The following is a 21,155-nucleotide window of genomic DNA, read 5'->3' as shown; positions in this document are numbered from 1 at the left end:
ATAAGACAACTGAGACTTAGGATTTAGATTGTACTTTGGCATAGCCTAGTCTAGACTCGGATTTATTTTTTTATTCGAACATTATTTTTCCTTGAAGACTCTATTTGAACATTATTTTTTGAATACTTTGCCCATGTGACATTCATAGTTATTAGCATGCTCGGTTTTGGTGCCGGACATTGTCGTCGTAGGAGGCTTAACAACGACACAAAGAGTTATTTATTATTATTATTTTTTCGCTTTTAGAATCGAGTGCCTTTTCATACGCCCTCGCAGCAAATTTTTTTACGAAAAGTTTTTTTTGCTACGTAAATTTTTTTATGCGCGGGCACCGAGGCTGCTGTGCCTGTCCAAAAGGCCAGGCAGCAACTTCAGCGCCCAGCAGTGGGCGTGAGAATATTTGGCGCCCAGCCAGGGGCGCTGAAAATGTGTCCCTGGCTGGTGCTCGTTTTCTGCTTGCGTCTATTTTTTTGTTTATGCGACTTTGATTTTGCGTGCTTGCCTAATAACGTCCTTTACGCGTTGTGCAGCGTTTGTGGGATTCGTTACGGGCCATCCCGAGCGTCGCTTATTTTTGTGGTGATCGTTCGGGTTTGCGGAACACGTATTTTGGTATAACTCTTTGGCCAATTGGTTTATGAATGTTTGGGCAATTTTTAAGGTCGTTGGTTTTCTAGGATTATTTGTCACACACAATCACGTATTTCGCTACACATAACTAACATTACATCATGAGGCAAGAATAACATGTCATGTAGTTTATGATAGGCTTCTATAGGTAGTATTTGCGCCGTCTTGGTACCGCTTCTATCGCAGATCCAACACATGCCTCGGTCGAGGTAGTGCCTTCAACAGACGAATTTCGCCCAGGAGGCCAATCACGATGTAAGCCAAGGGGGCATGCACCAATGAGAGGGACCTAGTGGGCGAGCGATTGGGTTTGGGACGGGTGTACTACTAGCGAAAGTGCCGAGTGGACAACATTCGAAGCGTATACACCCCCCGGTTGGCGATGGGTATCCTTAGTCCAAACTCCCTGAGATGAATCATCCAAGGGAGCCAAGATTGGTTATGCGGTTCTGTCCGTTCACATTAATATGCTGATTTTCAGGTCGTCCCAACTTGATGGGGAAATAAACGCGGGGTAGGATCGTTTCACCCTTCGGCTATTTTGATTACCTACAAGCACGAGTATTTCCTTCACTGTCCCCAGTGGAGTCGCCACTGTGAGGGGGTCGAAAAAGCACGAGGCTAATGCGTGACCTCGTCCCTCGTGGGTGTGACTCTTCTTTTTGTCAAATCAAGTGTAATTGGATTTCCTGTGAGTTTACACCCAATTGACTAGTAATATAGGAGTCGCCATTCAGTTTTTAACGACAATGAGAAAAACTGAAAAAACCCGGTTATCGTGACATAAAGGGAGTGCAATTATGTTTGACCACGACGGCCATAGGTTCCCTTGTGATCCCTGGTGTGGGGATCTCTCAACATACACCCGCAAGGTAGAGATTGAGGGTTCGGGGGACTGTAACTACCGAGAGGAGTACTCGCTCTTTGATAACTCTAGAGGCAGGATATCCTTACTAGCTCAGCATAAATAATTGAAGGGACATGCGTTAACTATTAAACTAATCTGAGTTGATTTTAACAATATGCAACATATAATATTAGATCGATCGCGATTATCTGATTTAGATTGTTTCAAGGGACCTAGCATGATAATCCAACTTCCCAAAAATATTATCTTTATTAGGCGTGATAGAACAATCAGATTTAACTAGTTTAACAGTTCATAAAAGGGCGAGGAAAGCCATTAAATCATGGAAAAGGGACACATTACGACGCACCCTTGAGAGGTGCGTCACGGTTCTCAGAAAACTAACCACTTTGACTTTGCTATTTCTCCTTTTATTTAACGAATCTCAAGGTACGGGACAGGATACGTTCTGTTCGATTTTTGGATCGATTGCGACAGAACGCGTGATCAATTTCGCAGCGTGAGGCTTAGGCTTAGGGGTTGGAGTCAATACTCAGAATAATGAATTGTGTGTCCTTTCACGTCGAACTTGGGGCTATATTTATAGAAAAGAGTTCGTGGAAAGATAGAATTGTAGAACTCTAACCCGCGAGGAATTAGGAAAGAACACGTCCCAGGTAATTTCAGCGCCCAGAGCCAGGCGTTGAAAATAGGGTCTGGGCCGTTTCTTTGTCAGATTCGGACTCTTAGAATCCGAAGTGTATGAGACTTAATCGAGTCTTTTAGTGCGTATTAATTTTATGACGGGATGCGTCTGGGCCCGTTACGAACTCTAGGCTCGTTAGGATTTTAATTAATACGTAACCCTTATTTTCGAATCATATTAGGAATAGGATTCTCTCGCAATTTCTATCTCATTTAGGATTTATGTTGCAGTGCAACACCTAATTCTGACAGGTTTCTATCTTTTATGACTTGCCACTTTTAACAGCTACCCATTACGGCAGTTACTATTTTTAGCAGGTTTCCATAAATAGCAGGTTTCGGGTGAAATGAAAAGGGTGATTGAGATTCGTTATTTTATAGGAGATGCGTTGTCAAGTGGAGATTTATGTTCTCATCATCGAACCTTCCCTTTCGGGAATGGGGACAAAAGTAGGTGTCTACAAGTCAAGAGTAAGTTGTGGATTAATATAATTAATTCCACTTGAACTGAAGCGGCCTCTAGCTAGGCATTCAGCTCACTTGATCTCACTGATTTATTAACTTGTTAATTAATACTGAACCGCATTTATTAGAATTAACATTATATGCATACTTGGACCAAGGGCATTATTTCCTTCATGTTGGGCAAGAAAGAGAGAAAAGGGTTTATGACAAAATAGGGGGTCATTTAATGATGGGGGAGTCTATTTATAGGCTCCCTATTTCTAATGGGCTAGGCTTAGGGAATTTGAATTGGGCTTAGGGAATTAAATGATTGGGCTAGCTTAGGACTTGAATTAAATTCTTTTGATTGGGCTCGTTTAATAAAACGAATTGGACTTTTATTTAAAACCCGAAGCTTTTAAAAATCATTTGCAACTCATTTAATTTCCCGACTCAAGAATTAAATTCGTTTCGTAATTAATTAAAATAATAAATATTCTAATTAATTAAAATACATTTAAATAAAATAAATTTAAATATTATTTGAATGCTAATAAATCGTAAAATTCTTTATAAATATAATAAAATATACTTATAAATATTATAAAAATACGAGGTATTACAACGGTGAGAGTGAGAGGAGAAAGTGACAGTGGGTTACGGGGTGGACGGAAGGGGAAAGGAGATGAGGGCAGCGGTAGTGGGGGGGAGGTGGTGGAAGAGAGGAGGAAGGCGATGGTTTTACAGTGGTGGTGGTGGTAGAGAGAGAGAGAGAGAGTGGGGAGGAGGACGAGCTAAATTCTCCATTAGAGGAAAAATAGCAGACATGTAACGCCCCGACCTCTAATTCAAGTATTAAAGCATAATTAGCAGCGGAATTAACCTAATTTGGTCGGGACATTACCTGCCGTAACTCCCTCTTGGGAATTACAAGGCAACCATCAATCATAAGCTATTAAAACTCCAAATTAATATAATAATCCATTATATTCCCAAAATAAAAAAATACATAATTTACTAAAAGTCTTTAATGAAACTATTAAAACATTAAGCATAAACTAGGTGAATAATACTAAAGTGAAATTCCTCGCCACTATTCGTTTCCATCGTTCCCCGCAGTACCTACAAACAGAAAACAAAACGGTGAGACGAAGACTCAGTAACGAACTATTCTAGCCACGTAAATTCATTTCAATTCATTTTATTTAATAACACAGGGAGAATAGAATAATGTAAAACATTTTATAAAGTCCTTTATTTAATTCATTCATAACTTTTAGGTGCACATGCTAGCCGTGGCAAGTATGACATGGTGGAACGTCTTCCACGATGGACCGCTGTCCATAAAACATGGGGCCTTGGCCCGAAAACATGAGAGCCTTGGCTCAATGGGCGGATGCCCCATGGGTACATGCATGACCGAGAATCGTAACCTGTGAACATATACTGCCAAACGGACTAGGTCTTTCACTTTCATTTATCATGTTTCGTTTAATTTTACATTTTAGCCTTTTTACTTCAGTTGAAGTAACATAACTCCTTTAGATCATGAGATCATAATAAAACATCATTTAGATCCTGGGATAAATAAAATATCATTTCTTTCCTGGCATCATATAAACATCATTTCTTTCGTGGTTTCTTATAAACATCATTTTATAATAATTTCAATCAATCATATTATAAGAAATAATTCCATCAAATCATATTATAATAAATAATTCAATCAAATCACATTTCATTTCCCGCAATTCATAAAACATGTCAAAACATTCAGTTCATAAATCAATCATAACGTGATAATTTCATAATCGCATTTATAAGGGAATTGCGGGTACTAGCAATAGCCGTTACCTCAGATCCGCGATTGCTAAGGCTTTTCCTTGGTTCGTTCGTCCTGAGCTACGAGTCCAATTTCTTTCAAAATATTAAATCATTGAATTAGTATTAAATCGATAAATAGTTTAAAATCAATATTTTATAAATAATATATTTTATAAGTAATGGTTTTATAAATAAATATAATTTCATAATTTAATATTATTAAACGAGATTTTAATCAAAATATATTTATATATTTCATAAATCGATTTATATGAAAATATTATATAAATTCGGTTTTTGTTAAATAAAGCTAGTAATTTATTTTATTAAAATCGATAATTAAACCTGAAAAATATTAAACAATTTTATTAGTAAATAATTAAATCATCAAAATTTACTAAAGCATGCAAATTAATAATTAATACAATTCAGTTTGTAACTCACCCAAAAGCCCAAATGAAATATGGCCCAATTTTTAATATGGGTTGGAACAACTTGGAAGGGAATCAAAGTTTTAAAATAAAACTTTGGTTTTGGTTTGTCTGGAACAGGGGGGCACGAGCAGGGAGGGAGCACGGCAGAGCAGAGCACGAAGAGAAGGGGCGACGGGGCTGGGTTTGCTGGCGCCGGGAAACGCCGGTGTAGGCGAAGGTGGTGGTGCTTTGTGCGGCGGTAGTACAGGCGGCTTAGGCGAAAAAAACAAAGGAGTTCTTATGGGGTTTTTCGATTGGTTTTGGGGAGGAGGAAGGGCTGTGGAGGCTGGATGGGAAGCGCAGCAACGTTGCGCCGGTGGTGGTGATGTCGGTCGGTGGTGGGGCATGGCTTTGGTGGTGCGGCGAGCAAGGAAAGAGAAAAGACAGGGGAAGGGCAGGGTAGTTCTAGGGAGGTGGAGAGCAGGGTGAGGGATGACAGTGGTGCGGTGGTGGTGTCGGGTGTCTATGGTGGTGGTGTTCAGTAGGTGGTGATGGTGGGATAACAGTGATGGTGGTCGATGGGGTTGGCACGGTGGCTGCTGTGGTGGTGTTTCGAATCAGGAAAGGAAAAGAAAGTGAAATTGGTTTGGTTTTTGATTTTTTGGTTGAGAAATTTGGTTTCTGGTTGTTGGGTTTGTAAAGGAAGAAAAGAAAGAAGCCAATTTGAACTTTGCCATGAATGGGGACTGGTTTTTAGGGAAGAGGAGAAGGGAGAAAATTTCTTCACTCATTTGTACGTGGAGAGCAAGCAGAAAAAGAGAAAAGGGGATTTTGGCTCTTTTAAGGGCAATTTCGTAATTTCATAAGATTAGGCCAAAATTTCTGAAATTCGTTGCCATTTTTGGAAACTACTAAAAATAGAAATTTTTAGTTAAAATAATTCTTTATATAAATATCGTTAACGAAAAATAAATAAGTTTTCGTTCATAAATTTATCGTTTAAAATAAATCGTAAAAACGTTTAAAATAATGACATTCGATTATTCGTAATTTATTTAAAACGAAATCAAGCTAATAAATATATTTAATTTTAATAAATCGAGTTCAAAAATTTCGGGGTATTACAAGACATGAATGAAGGAGGAAGGAGGAAGGAAGAAGAAAGAAAAATGAGAAAGAAGGAAGGAAAAGAAGAAAAAAAATTAAAATATAAAAAATTATAGCGAATGGATGCAAGACACGTGTACATGTTACCTGCTATATTGGGTTGGTGACCGGTTGAGTGCAATAAAAATTAATAGGGTATAAAGGTTGGATTATTAGATAATAATCAAAATGTTAGATTATTAAAGGAAAACCGTCAAAAGGTTGGATTATTAAAAGTAATTTTTCCTAAATATTATGTTGAATTAGTAATTCATAATTACTTGGTAGAGAATAACTATGATACTAGGTTACAATTGGATTGGGCATACAACTCACCTAGCTTAATTCCTATAAAGTCACACATATAAGCATTAATTGGAATAGTGAATATATATGGACCCAAAAGACCCCATGACATCCGACCTATTAAGAGAAATAAGGTTGGACTTTTGTTTTCCTATTAACCTAAAATTCTTACATAATAAGAGTTAAAATGTCAGATTTAGAATATACGTTTTTCAGTGTATGACACAAAAAGGAAAAAACACAAAACCCTAACTTAATTCTCTGAAATGTCGTTATTCCCAAATAAAGCAAGAGATTGATTGCGATTGTTTTCGTCCGTACTAGCATACGCGAGATCCAATTGTTGCCTCTAGACTAAGTAAAGGATCCACAAGTGGGGTTCTCAGATCTTCGAAGCTTGCATACAAACGAGAGAACACGCTACAAAGGTTATTATTTTACATTATAAATCCGATTCATATTATTATTATTATACATGTGATTCTATGATAAATATTAGGAAATTATTTTCTGAAATTTCGCTTTTATGCATCTACTCCGTATATATTATCGTACAAGATTAGAACAATTCCACTTGCATGGACCCGGTCCACCATAAGATTACCATGGATCAGGGTAATTAGGTAATTTTAACAGTGAGTAAATTATAGAAACTGTAGGTTCTGTAAAGTAACTATATCTCCAGAATAATAACTATGAACATAATAATGATAAGAATAATTATTCTATCCAAAGAGTAACTATATCATATAGAAAAGTAATTTTAACTGTAAAACAATTACTACTATGTATTCATTCTTGCAGACAAAAAGAGTAAATTATAGAAACTATAGGTTCTGTAAAGTAACTATATTTTCAAAATAGTAACTATGAAATAAATAATAATAATAATAATAATAATAATAATAATAATAATAATAATAATAATAATATAGTAATTTCGATGAGAACAATTATTCTATCCAAAGATTAACTATATTATATAGAAAAATAACTTTAGCTGTAAACAATTACTATATTATAAAAATAAACAATATGATATAGATGGTTTAGAGGTTATGTAGTAATTTTTTCTATTATATATCACATAATTACTGAAATATAAAAGAGTAACTATATCAAAAGTAACAGTAATTATAACTCTTGAAAAATAATAAAGAAAACATTAACTACTTGGTTAGTTGTTTTAGCTACGACATTCTAATTCTTTGCATCTATTAAATAAACCATGTTAAACTCAAATGTTTTTTGAACTAAAAAATACTAATCGACACGTCCACGTGGACCACGTCTCTTTTTTCCACCAACACATCATGTCCTTCCTCTACCACGTTCTTGATTTCCATTGTTGTCAGGATTTTCTTCATCTCCTCCTGCTTTTGTTTTCCTTGCAGAATTTATTCTTTGCACGATTTCAATTTTGGGTGCATCATCTTTGCATTTCTGAATCAATAATATTTAAACTAAGTTAATAATTTAACATTTAAATATGAAAAAATAACATAGTAACTATGTAAAACGTGTAGTTTCTATTATGCATCATATAGTAACTCTTACAATTAACGATGGTAAAATACTTGCAGAATTGCATCTATAGTTATTGTTATAGTCATATAGTTACTGTCAAAATAATATAGTCACTTTTATTAATAATAATATGGAGTACAAAGAAAGATCATGAAAAGAACATAATGATAAGATAATAACTATTAAAAATATGTAGTTACTATTATACATGATATAGTAACTCTTAATATTAATGATAGTCATATACGAGCAAGGTTGTAGATATAGTTATTGTTATGATCATATAGTTGTTGTGATTATAACATAGTAACTCTTATTACTAATAACATAGAAGACAACAAAGAACATTATAATATACATAAAAAAACCATACCAAACATATAGTTACTATAATACAAGATATAATACCTATAAATATTATTGATGGTCATTTTGAAGGAAATATGTCCTTCATCCAAGGTGCATTAAGTCTAATACCAAGGTTCAGATTAATTGCGAACAATTAATTCAGTGAGATCAAGTGATCGGAACAGCTAGCTGGAGCAATGCTTCCGATTAGTGAGTTCTAATGAATATTAAGCTCACAGCTTACTCTTGACTGAACCTACAAGGTCACACCAATGACACGTAACAAATCACCGGATTAAATGAATCGGAAATTCATTTAATAGCTTTTCGGGAATTAGTTGGAAAACGTATTATACGATACGACCTTGCATCGGAATCGTATATCGTATCGCGAATATTCGTAAGCTAGGCGAAACGAATAAACCGTATCGTACGACGGTGATTCGTCGTATATGAAACGATAAATATAGTCACTATCTAAGAAGCGGACAAATACATACTCTAAATAACATAGTACATAATGTAATCGTATAATAACTATTATTTATCAAAAAGTCACTATAAACTGTTCATAACATAATAATAACTATCTTAAACACATAGTTACTGTTTTAAACTTATAATAACTTTCTAAAAAATATAGTGACTATTTTAAACACATAGTTACTGTTTTAAAGTTATAGTAACTTTTAAAAAAAATATAGTTACTCTAAAAACTACTACTAACATAAACACAACGAACATTCCAGTGACTATTAAAAACACTACTTCGCAACATAAATTAAAGGTGACTATATCATTTATATACTAACTATGTGAAACACTAACCCTAATTTCAACAAAACAACAAACATTTCGAATCACTTAACAAAATAATAACTATTGTACACATATAGTAATTGTTGTACACATATAGTAACCATTAAAATAATATAGTAACTATTGTACACATATAGTACCTCTTTAAATCATATAGTTACTGTATTACTCATTTAGTTACTATTTAAAATCGTGAAGTCACTGATCGAATTCGCGAAGTGAAAACGATACTTCGGTAAAACACAAACATTAATTTCTTCAAACAACAAATATTTTCAATTTTAAATAAAAATAGACTTAAAATTCTTTAAAAAACAACAAACCGAGATGTGATCTCTAAAAATTATTGCGAAGATTTGTAGGCGAACGCAAATTCTTCGATTCGATTTCGGCAACAAACGAACCTCCTTCTTGATCTACTACTTCCTCCAATTTTTCCTCATCTAATAGATCCAATCATAAGAATTATAAGATAATTACGAAGAAAATCGAACAAAACCTAGAAATTTGGGCTAATTTTTGAAAAACATAGAGAGAAAATGAAGAGAGGGAAAATGAAAGAGAATGAACAGAATGTAGATCTGAAATTTTGAAAAATAAAAAAGTTTAAAACGTATATAAAGTGGGCTAGATACAAATCGCATTAAAACTCTTCAAAACACATAGTAACTCTTTAAAACACATAGTTATTGTAATACGCATATAGTTACTATTTAAAATTACAAAATAACTGTCACGTAACAGTTACATACGTTACCCATACAAATTACTCCGTTGCCCTGGTCAATGCTAAGTTAGCATGGACCAGGTTTATATTAGTGTAAAAAAGGGAGTACAAAACCACCAATAATTTAAAACGACTTTTTTTGTCAAAAGTCCCAAAGTGAAATACCTCAAAACCTCAAAACTGGAAAGCGTACCACCAAAAATTCCGAAAATTCAAACTCTGCGATTTGGGTAGAGCGCGAAATCCTTCCACGTCAGCGATCCGCAGTCCTCAATCCGTGTGAATCCTATTCTAAGTAAACCTCCCCCTTTGATAGTTTTCCAATAAACGGTCTAGATCCTTTCATTTTTGTCCCCTCTTTCCTTCCCCACCTTTATAAACCCAATATCTCCTACAAATCTCCATTCCCCGCCTTCTTCACTTCCAATTCCAAACTTAAAAGCTATTTTCTCTCCTAAATTCCCCTTTCATTTATCTCTCCTAAATCTCCGCCTCTAATAATGGCACGAACCAAGCAAACTGCCAGGAAATCCACTGGAGGAAAAGCTCCAAGGAAGCAGCTCGCCACCAAGGCTGCCCGTAAGTCTGCCCCAGCTACCGGAGGAGTCAAGAAGCCCCACCGTTTCAGGCCAGGAACCGTGGCTCTTCGTGAAATCAGGAAGTACCAGAAGAGCACCGAGCTTCTCATCAGGAAGCTTCCATTCCAGAGGCTTGTCCGAGAAATCGCTCAGGATTTCAAAACTGATCTCCGTTTCCAAAGCTCCGCCGTCGCCGCTCTTCAGGAAGCCGCCGAAGCTTACCTTGTTGGTCTCTTTGAGGATACTAACCTCTGCGCAATTCACGCTAAGAGAGTGACCATTATGCCTAAGGATATTCAGCTTGCTAGGAGGATCCGTGGTGAGAGGGCTTAATTTAAGGGTTTCAATTTAATTGGAATCTCTAGGGTTAGGGCGTTAGGGTTTGGTAGTGTAGTATGTTGGAACAACCTTGAATCAAGGTAGTTTTTAATCTATTATGTAGTTAGTGGTGTAATGTGGTGGTTAGTCGATGAATATATGGATCTGTTTTTGGTTAATCCTGATTGAATTCCATTGATCTCCAAGATTATTTTATATTGTTCCATTGATTTGAATCTGAAATTTGGAATTGTTGATCTGAAATATATGATTGAGTATGATAATAGTTTTTTTGCATATTTGTTGCAGACTTACTACGATCTAGTGACAACCAGAAATGAGGAAAGAATCAATGTGAACTTAGATTTGATCTGTAACTTTGAGCAGTTTTCAATTCCACGCTTGTTTTTGTTAATTCTGAAGCAGATATGGTTAACAACAATTAGTACACTTTTGACTTGTCAAGGACTGAAGGTGCTTCTATGAATTTAGGCTCTCTTGCATGCAATTGAGCGTGATATTTGGATGATTATATAATGGACTCTAGTACTTAGGAGATTGGTTATATATTGGTGTACAATGTAGCTTAGCTTATGGTCGCTTAGTGCTGGTAATGTGGAAAGGAAAGAGGCAATTGATATTATGTTTGGAACTGGCAGGAGATTGAATGTTGATACAACACGACTAAGATCGAAGCTTCAACTAGATTAATTCCTATTCTTTACTCCTTATTTAATAAATTTAACCGGAGATTATAGTTGACAAACGAGTTATTTTGTTGCATAATTTATTACATGTATTTTACTCGTGATAGTCAACTATGCTCGTGTAAGGTGGTATCTTGCTAGCTGATAGAGTGTGCTTTCAGGATTTTAGCCTTGTCGGGGATGCTGAACATTCAAGCTTGAATTAACAGTTACTGCCTCTCATTTTTGCATTTCATTGAATTCCAAAGTTCGAGCAGCATAGTGGGCAAGTTGAGCGTTCTTCATGAATGTGGAAGTGCTGCTGCAACTTATTGAAATGGGTTTAATGCTTGCTCTTATTTCATCTGAACAATACAAACTGGTCTCTGTCAAATCTACTGTGAAATAATATACCCATATCCAAATTCATTGGAGTTTTAGAAATGATCAGTTTGTCAGGTTTAGCTCGACTGAACATGTAAATCAACTTGAACTCGAGTAACTCAAGGACAAATAACTACTCTGGTTAACTTAGAACTCAACCATTTACATTCTAGTCTTTATCTATCTCTACACCCAAATCAATTGAGTGAAAGTTTTTGTGATTTTACATACACTTAATTTAATTTGCTCACTTGTACTAATGTTGCAGTAAGGAGGCGAAAGACCGAGTGGAAGGAAAATGTTGCAGAGGCTATGGCTGTGTCACTGTGTGGTTTGGAATGCAGAGCGATCTAGATGAGGAAACTTTAAACACTTGCATAACAAGTCTAAATTAATTTGTAATTGCTTACGACTAATGAATATTTACTTGTGCACGTATGGTTTTGAAATGACAAATAGAAGGATGTTCAAGGATCAAAAGATTGTTCAAGGAACCAATATTAATACTTTCCCAATTAATACATGTGGAGTATGTTTTTCTGTAATACACTTCCAACAATGGTAGAGGCTGGCTAGAGAACTTTATAAAGTTAAATAAAATCTTAAGAGATTGTATATAGTGGAAAAAGAATTACATCACAACGTACATTTTCTTAACAACCTTGATTTTGGATTAGTAACTTGGAGTGTAAGCCTTTTTGGTGCATGCTGGATCATTGTCATTAGACTCAGGGGTGTAGGCATGTGGGGTGCATGGTTCTGCATTGTCACCAGATTTTGGGGTATAAGCTGCAGGTGAACTGTATGATGAAGCCTCATAGCTTGATTATGGAGTGTAGGTTGATGGGGCGTATGTTAAAGCCTTGTTGCTTGGTTTTGGACTGTAGGTTGGAGCCTTGCACCTTGATTTTTGAGTGTAAGTTGGATAGTTTTCAAATTTTGTATATGAGGTGCAGGCGAAAAGGGGATCAGAGTGCAACTCCAAGGTGTACGCATTTTGTACCAAAGAAACAACAACAGTACAGAAGCATAGCCAACAGCAGCAACAGCAACAGCAGAGCCATGGCTGTACATTTCTGCTGTACATTTCACCCTTATCTCAGTTTACCATACATATATATATATATATATATATATATATATATATATATATATATATATATATATATATATATATATATATATTGTACCAAAGAAATTAAAAACTCAAAATCATTTCAAAACAGTCCCCAAGAAATTTTATATCTACAAGTTAGCTGTAGACTTTCTGCGGGAGTGCTAGGGTACGTATATGAACGATACATATACCTCTATTTCTCTTCCATCTACGTGTGTAGAATACAACTACAACAACTAGAATGACAAACAATGAAGTACTTGCAACCAAAGGAGGCAAAACATTATGCCTTTTTTTTTTCTTAATCCCAGTGCATGAAATTGAAGTACAAAGATCTGTATCCAAACTGAAAATGCAAAGATCTGGTTTTATCTTTATTCTAGTCAGAAAAAATTAGAACCCTTAAGAAATGCATCCATAAAGAAAAGAATATAAAGAATCTTATAGAAAATACGAAAACCTCAATGACAAAGAGCTACTGTTAACTTTGTCCATCAGTGCAACAGGAATTGAGCCACTGGTTTTCTCTCAAATCGCTGAAATAAAGGGTCAACCTAAATTAATATCTTGTATTGCATACGAATACAGTTCAATTACGAGTATCGGTTTTAGATGGTCATAACTTACAAGACTTGTAAGGATGGAAATTGAGCCAAAGATTCAGGAATTACCCCTGTAAGGGCATTATACGATAAATTCCTGATACATACACATAACACGTTAATGTATAGCATCAGAAACCGGAAAATGCCAGCAAAAAATATTAAAAACTTGAGGCTTATAACTCATCAATGGAATTTTCAAGAGCTACTCACAAGTGGATTAATATTTCTCCAGTTAGACCTTTTGAAGACAAATTCCTGCAGTAATAAGAATAAGGGAAAGGGTTTAGTAGATATATGCACTGCATTTACTTCAATAATGTCAGAATTAAAACATAACTAAGCAATAAAAGAGTATAATGAAACATGGTAATTGGTCCGTGTTCATACCAGATCTGAATGAAGAGGTTGAAGAAAGGAGTGCGGTGGTCGAAGGTGGCTCAACGACCGTCGAGTTCGCCTCCGGTGGCCGGTCACTGGAAGAGCAAAAATTCACATTAATTTACTTGATAATTAAATAGTTAATTTAACTAAAATTATTAAGCAATTACGCCCTACCTTGGGATGGGAGACGAACTCAGGCGTTGCCGGTGGTGTTGCGTAGTGGTCTTGTCGAGAATTGTCGGTGCGAGTGTGTGTGTGAGTGTGTGAGTGTCGAGAATTGCCGGAAGAGTGAGAAGAGCAGAGGAAGAACAACGAAAAAGGAAGAAAAATTCCGGTGAAGTGAAGAGAAGGTGAGCTCGTGTCGCCGGTGAAGTCGACCAATTACGGTGAAGTGAAGTGAAGGGAAGGGAAGCATAGAGAAGCGAAAGGAAGAAGAGAAGTGGAGACAAAAACAAGTTTTTTGGTCAAAAGCTGCGCTTCCAAAAACACGGGACGTACGATTTTGGATTTTTTATTTATTTTTCATCAAAGGATGCGCTTATTGTATAAGGGCCACCCATGGCTAGCCACCTTTGATGCTTTTTTTACTAGTGGATCTCTTGTTGGCCTGCAATTTCAACAATAACTAATCTAGCTAATTAAGGGGAAAGTCGGAAATAGAGAGAGAAAGAGAGGAGAGAGAAAACTCCCCTTTGTAGACATGCAACACCGAAGCAGTTAGGACCTCGAGAATGCACGCTTCGATTTTTCACCACCGTCATTGGGACCATCGTTCACCACCACTGATTGCGGTGGTTTCCCAGAAGTTAAGGTTTCAGACACCCCCCCCCATGCACGCCTTCAGATTCACCACCAGGGTACTTTGGTGGTGGTTGATCAACCTCAACATCAGGAATTAAGGTTTTTGACCCTCCACCAGGGGACGGCGGCGACGGCAGTGGTTTTTCTTCCACTGTTTTTTCAGATCCGGTAGAAGGAGAAGCATAGATAGAGTCGTATATACGGTGTAAATACTGGGGGTATTCACGGTTGTAGTTGTGCTCGCCTTCACAATACTCGCCAAGATCACAGTGCTCCTCGGTGCACTCTTACTCGTACGTCTCTGTACACAGATAGAGTCGTATATCCGGTGTAAATACCGGAGGTATTCACGGTTGTAATTGTGCTCGCCTTCACAATACTCGCCAAGATCACAGTGTTCCTCGGTGAACTCTTACTCGTACGTCTCCGTCTTGGCGACGTTATCACCGGGAGAAGAAAACCCATGAAAACTCTCAGTTTTCTTTGAATTCATCAACCTAGAAAACAAGATCTTCAACCCACAAAACCAAGATCTTCAACCTAGAAAGTCCAGAAAACAAGATCCATACCCAGAAAACGAGATCCACAACCCAGAAAACCCAGAAAACAAGATCCAACACCCAAACTCAAGAAAACGAAAAAATTCAACACATAATCGAGTTTTCAAAGAGATTTCAGAGATATTTCAAAGAGATCTAAGCGAGATAATCACAAATTAATAGAGGAATTTGATTTTTTCTAGGGTTTAATCAAAGAGACCGAAGAAATTGGGGAGATTTTTCAGATTCTAGAGAGAGAAAAGAGAGAAACAAGATAAACAGATGGAGGAAATGAGAGAAAGAAGTTGAACAAGTGAAGGAGAGAGAGATAGATACGGATGAAATGAGGTGGGTGGGGAGATTTATGGGGGGGGGGGGGGCAATTATGTTTCCCCATAAATACCCCAACTCCCAAAATCTGACTTTCCCATTTAAAAAATAAATTTTTTTTAAATTTTTTTTTGTTATATTTTCGGCAAAATAATAAAGTAAAGTAGGTATATTGTGTAATTGTTGGTAAATTAAGGGGTATAATGGTAAAGTTAGCACGTCAAAAAATGGAAACATGACACTTATAAGGGAACACTATTTTTGGAAACAAGACATGTATTTAGGAACGGATGGAGTAACAATTAACTAGTGATATTGGCCCGGCAATGTCCCGTGTATTTACATGATTTAAAAATTATTTTACAAAAAGGCTTCACTGACATATACTGTAAAATTCATTATATGGAGCATTACGTATGTACGGAGTAGTATATTGTTTAAGAACTAAAAGCGGTTAACGATTTTTTTTGAGTAATTTACTTGCTTTGTATAAATTTCGATTTTTTGTTCTTCACTTATGCGTAGTACCTTACAAGAAATTTCTTAAATTACAAATATTATATCGAGTTACAAACTTAGACACCTTTTGTGGGTATTAGGTCAGCTAAAAATTAAGTACAATGTGTTTTTCCTATTTTCTATTACATTTTTGTAACAACTCCATGTAAGATTTGAATAAATTTTTTAAAAAATAAAAAATACTTATATATGATTTGAGTATATAAAGAAAAATTGAACAATTTTTTGTTATCATAAATGGTTATTCAAACAGTGGACATTAAATTGTTAATATTGATAACACGTATATTTAATTTTTTTGATCGATGATTTCAAGTCATAAGTTGATGAATTAGAGTGGTGGTTAAAACTTTACATCAATGAAAGCAAGATTATGAGTTCGAGCATCGATACCAATATTTTTTTTAATGACATAACAATATGTGCAATATGTGCACTTGACATGACGTCATGTCATTTGCCAAGTAATGGCGACACGTGGAGAGATATATATCATGCATTGCCTTGGAAATTTAATAATATATATAAATATTATAATATTTCTCTGCAATACAAATGGCACGACAATAGTGGCCAATATAGATTTAATTTAGGATAGTAAATAGTGGAAAAAGATTTACATCATAACTTACATTTTCTTAATACGTGTATGGAGCATTAGTGCATTACGTATGTACGGAGTAGTATATTGTTTTAAGAGCTAAAAGTGGTTAACGATTTTTTTGAGTAATTTACTTGATTTGTATAAAATTGGATGTTTTGTTTTTCACTTATACGTAGTACCTTACAAGAAATTTCTTAAATTACAAATTTTAGTTTGAGTTACAAACTTACACACCTTTTGTGGGAGAACATATTAGGTCAGCTAAAAATTAAGTACAATGTTTTTTTCCTATTTTCTATTACATTTTTGTAACAATTCCATGTAAGATTTGAATAACTTTATATATAAAAAAAAATTACTTATATGATTTGAGTATATAAAGAAAAATTGAACAATTTTCTGTTATCATAAATGGTTACTCAAACATTGGACATTAAATTGTTAACATTGATAGCACACATATATTTTTTTTTAATTGATTTCAAGTCATAAGTTGATGAATTAGAGTGGTGGTTAAAACTTTACATCAATGAAAGCAAGATCATGACTTCGAGCATCAATACCAATATATTTTAATGATATAAAAATATGTGTAACATGTGCACATGACATGACGTTATATCATTTGCTAAGCAATGACGACACGTGGATATATATATATATATATATATATATATATATATATATATATATATATATATATATATATATATATATATATATATATATATATATATATATATATATATATATATATATATATATATACGTCCCCCAAGGTAGTGAAACTTTTTTTTATAAAACTATAACTAATATAAATTGCAAAATTATAATTTGTTATATTGATATGATTGTAGTAGCGGAAAAGACTTATGAAATAGAAAAAAGACACCATAGGTCATTTACAAATTTTCATTTTAACTTTGAAGACCACTGTAGACATTACAAATTTACCACCCGACTCTCGATAATTTTATGAAACACTTAAAAAACAAACATTTTCATGATATCCTCAAAATATTTACATGTAAACATCAAATGGACAAGCGAGGGAACTTTATAACTTAACGCACTGGAGTTTTAAATTACACTTGTTTGAGTATCGCCCGACATAAATAAGGTTGGGAAGAAATGTGACAACATCAAAATAACAAAGTAAACAAAGCAACCTAGTTCAGATTTTTGTTATTGTAATCACATTGCTAGACAAGATGAGAAGAACAGTGATGAGAGGAGAAAGAGAGAAGAGCAAATGCAATTGTTTCATGTATTTTTCTTTTGATTGTCGTTAAATGCAATAGGCAAACTCTTAAATGGAGGAAATGAGGAACATAAACTCAAAGCAAGGAGTAGAAGGATGCCAAGAAAAACTGCAAAACGTTGATAAACCACTTGAAAAAGCAAGATAAAAAAAAAAAGTCTATGTAATCACTCGCCACCAAAGTTACTACATGTTTCCTTTTCATGAACCAGCGAGCAATGGGTTTTTAGCACTCTAACGAGAGATGTTTCCGAGCTAAAGGTAGACAGGAGAGCTAAAAAGGTGAAAGAAAGTCATCTTCATAAATTTCAGCATCATAATTAACAATTTTCTAATTCATTCCCAGCAATTGCCAAAAAAAATACTCCGTATTAAAAAGGGAACCAAACCATAACACATTAACACCCAATACAACAACCTTAATAATTATACTACCACCTTTTAGAGCACAAGGATTCACCAGGTAAATTTCCTTCACGTAGAGGTTAAAATTGCGTGTAATCTACACGAAAAAGCCCATCTGGACAACATCGCAGAGACAGAAAATTCAGTTTCCGGTGGCAGAGGCAGTGTTGCATACTTTTACAATAATTAAATTCAGCTTCTCCGCCCCAAAGAAAGTATTAGTCAAATATTCAGAAAAAATCTCAAGGGTCTCTAATCTTGTGATTATGATATAGTGAATTCAGCAACTTAGAAAAGGCCTATAACCTCATTAAGCTCACTCCTGGTGAAGCTCAACAAGAACTGGACATCTCAGAACTATAACCTCATTAAGCTTACTCCTGATTAGAGATTTGAATTCCGCAGCGCTTGAAAAATTCTCTAAATCCATAATTACTGAGGACATGACTAAACTGTAAATGTATAAGATAAACAGATTTGATATCAGTTAAGCAGCATGACCTGATTAAACATAATATATTCTTGTGGCTTAACTGCTTAAGAAATATGATTCTTGTGTGTTGTTGTTAAGTAGCAAGCAACAAGAATGTAAAGATTTAACTTTGGGCATTGAAAAGCTTAATATTTGGTCAATTAGTAGAAACCCATGGAAAAAGATAACTAAACCAGGTTAAAGCTCAATTTCTTTGTCAATTGAATATTGTAAGAAACAACATCATGTATACACCACAATTCAACGAAATGAAGAGGTTAAGAGCTAAAGGACTATAACATAATCTTACAGGCAGGACTTTCACTGAGTACTTAGTGGCATTTGAATCAGCAACCCCTGGAGCCTGCGGGAGAGGACAGACGAAAGTTTAATGTAATGGATATGGTATATATACTGTACAGATCTTGTGCTGTCTTGTTGCAACTGCACTCATTAACAAAATTGTTTATTTTCAACCAAAAAGAGATACAATCAACAAGTGTCTAATACTTCTTTATATTTTTTTTTTGAAGGAGGCGCGATCCTAAAAATGGATGCTTGCAGGACTGTCAAAATGTCAAAAAATCACAGAACACTATACATCATTTAAATATAGGACAACACATACTTGTTCTTGTGTACACATATAACACATAACAAATTATAAAGCTACTCAATATAAAATCATCTACACATGGAATGAATCATAGTCTAAATGGAATTTTATCAAAATGGTGATTGGAATCTAAATTTACTGATAACATTTTTTTTTGAAGGAAATTATCATATTGAATTAGTGTTGTTAGTTAGTTAGTACATTAACAAATGATAACCCCCATCCCCTCCCCTCCCCCCCCCTCTGTTCCCGTCCTCTAATAACTCTCTGCTTATTGCCATATGATCTATTGCATAATTAAAAAGTCGATTCCTATAATGCCCTTACCTTGCCTTTCAACCAGTTCTTTTACCCTCACTTATACTACATTCTAAAAACTTTATAAAATATATTTTTTGAGCTTGAGGGGGCATAAATATCAAATTGACGAGATGGAAGAAATAAAGCACATTTGACCTTATGAGAACACCAAAAATAGAGAGAGTGTAGAGCGCATGACCATATCAGCCGAAGTCTAGAAGTAGGCGTCATGAAGTAGAGAACGACTTCTACAATGGCTTAAACTACGAAGAAAAGCATCAAATTAAGGTTCAACATTCAGATGAATGATGTTAAATATGCAATTTCTTGCGAGTGTCCCTCAAACTTGAACCCAATATAACAGATAACAAATACCATTAGACTGCGCTCATGCAAAGAAAGCCCATAAATTTATCCACTACTACAGCAAATCCAATTAATAAAAATTGGCAAAAGCTTAGATAGCTTAAGCCGCAGAAACACCTAGAATAAATCATATTCTAAATGGCAATGCTTGATATCTTAAGACATAAAACTTGTTGTTTTATAGCTTGATAGCATAAGACACAAACTTTGATAGCTTAATACAAAAACCTTGTTGTTTAGTACTGATCAGGTTCTATGTGAAGCCATTCAACCCCACTACCACATTGCCATACCTTACAAACACGACCAGTTTACAAATCGAGCTCCATTCATAAACAAATCACCTTCTGATGTCCAATTCCATTTCTTCCATTCATTTTCTGCTGCCTTCTCGCGTTTAGTGACCTGTTACAAGCCATTTGGTTAGTCATATTCATATATTTTCTTTTATTTCAAGTCATCTCGGACCGAGTCTACTAAAAAAGAAATAGGCTATTGCTGATAAGCTTATTGTTATATTTTGAAAAAAACAGTCAGTTCAGTTTCAGTTTTTTGGATATGAACTCATGTAATATCAAGTAAAATTTAGAACTGCATCTGTATAAGTTATTAGTTTTCTGTAGAATTGGGAATCAGAGAATGAAGAATCACCACTTTGTTGGACCGGCTATCAGGAGCTAGGACTTTGTTACCTTGACTGTTGATAGTTGGTCCTGCACTTCCTCCTATGGCATACATTCGCCACTGAGTGTAGTCGTTATTCACGACATGAAAATATCCATGTCTGCATCTGTAAATAGAGGAAGAACAGAAATATATAAAGATTGCAGTAACCTTAAATTAATCATACATATTAATATAGATCATTCCATTATTTTATATATACCTCGACATCCTTTGAACAAGGCCATCTCCGAAATGATTGAAAGCTATTGTACCTTGCATGTTCTTGTCTTGTTTATAATTATCATTATGTACCAAGAGCATGACCTTATTATGATCTGTCATGTAGTTATTAGATATGGTTATCGCGGTAGAGCCACGAATGGCGTCAATCAAGCCATCACCATCTGATTTGCTTCTCCAACCGCAAATTGTTGGTGATTTCCTGACATACGCGTTCCCTCCATGTTTACA

At 35.0% G+C, this 21,155-nt stretch overlaps 2 protein-coding genes and 1 long non-coding RNA gene across 3 annotated transcripts; 1 reads left to right on the top strand and 2 right to left on the bottom strand.

The window, feature by feature from the left end:
• Positions 1-10,133: 10,133 nt before the first annotated feature.
• Positions 10,134-10,811, top strand: LOC110783871 (histone H3.2). The gene has a single exon (XM_021988255.2). It carries the CDS (start codon positions 10,237-10,239, stop codon positions 10,645-10,647), a length of 411 nt encoding a protein of 136 aa, XP_021843947.1. The 5' UTR covers positions 10,134-10,236; the 3' UTR covers positions 10,648-10,811.
• Positions 10,812-13,049: 2,238 nt separating this feature from the next.
• Positions 13,050-15,450, bottom strand: LOC130459603 (uncharacterized). The gene is made up of 5 exons (XR_008919119.1): positions 13,980-15,450; positions 13,812-13,897; positions 13,635-13,679; positions 13,447-13,518; positions 13,050-13,355 (listed from the first exon to the last, which is right to left on the bottom strand). It is a non-coding gene; the product is annotated as an uncharacterized lncRNA (long non-coding RNA).
• A 4,352-nt stretch (positions 15,451-19,802) lies between these two features.
• On the bottom strand, positions 19,803-21,155 carry LOC110783860 (probable pectate lyase 22). Its single transcript, XM_056826444.1, has 3 exons — positions 20,905-21,155; positions 20,711-20,808; positions 19,803-20,423 (listed from the first exon to the last, which is right to left on the bottom strand). Exons 1-3 carry the CDS (start codon positions 21,024-21,026, stop codon positions 20,416-20,418), a joined length of 228 nt encoding a protein of 75 aa, XP_056682422.1. The 5' UTR covers positions 21,027-21,155; the 3' UTR covers positions 19,803-20,415.

This window comes from Spinacia oleracea, chromosome 4 (genome assembly GCF_020520425.1).
Source record: "Spinacia oleracea cultivar Varoflay chromosome 4, BTI_SOV_V1, whole genome shotgun sequence".
Taxonomy (NCBI): Eukaryota; Viridiplantae; Streptophyta; class Magnoliopsida; order Caryophyllales; family Amaranthaceae; genus Spinacia; species Spinacia oleracea.
Note: the sequence above shows the minus strand (reverse complement) of the source record. Positions and strands in the feature narration are given on the sequence as shown.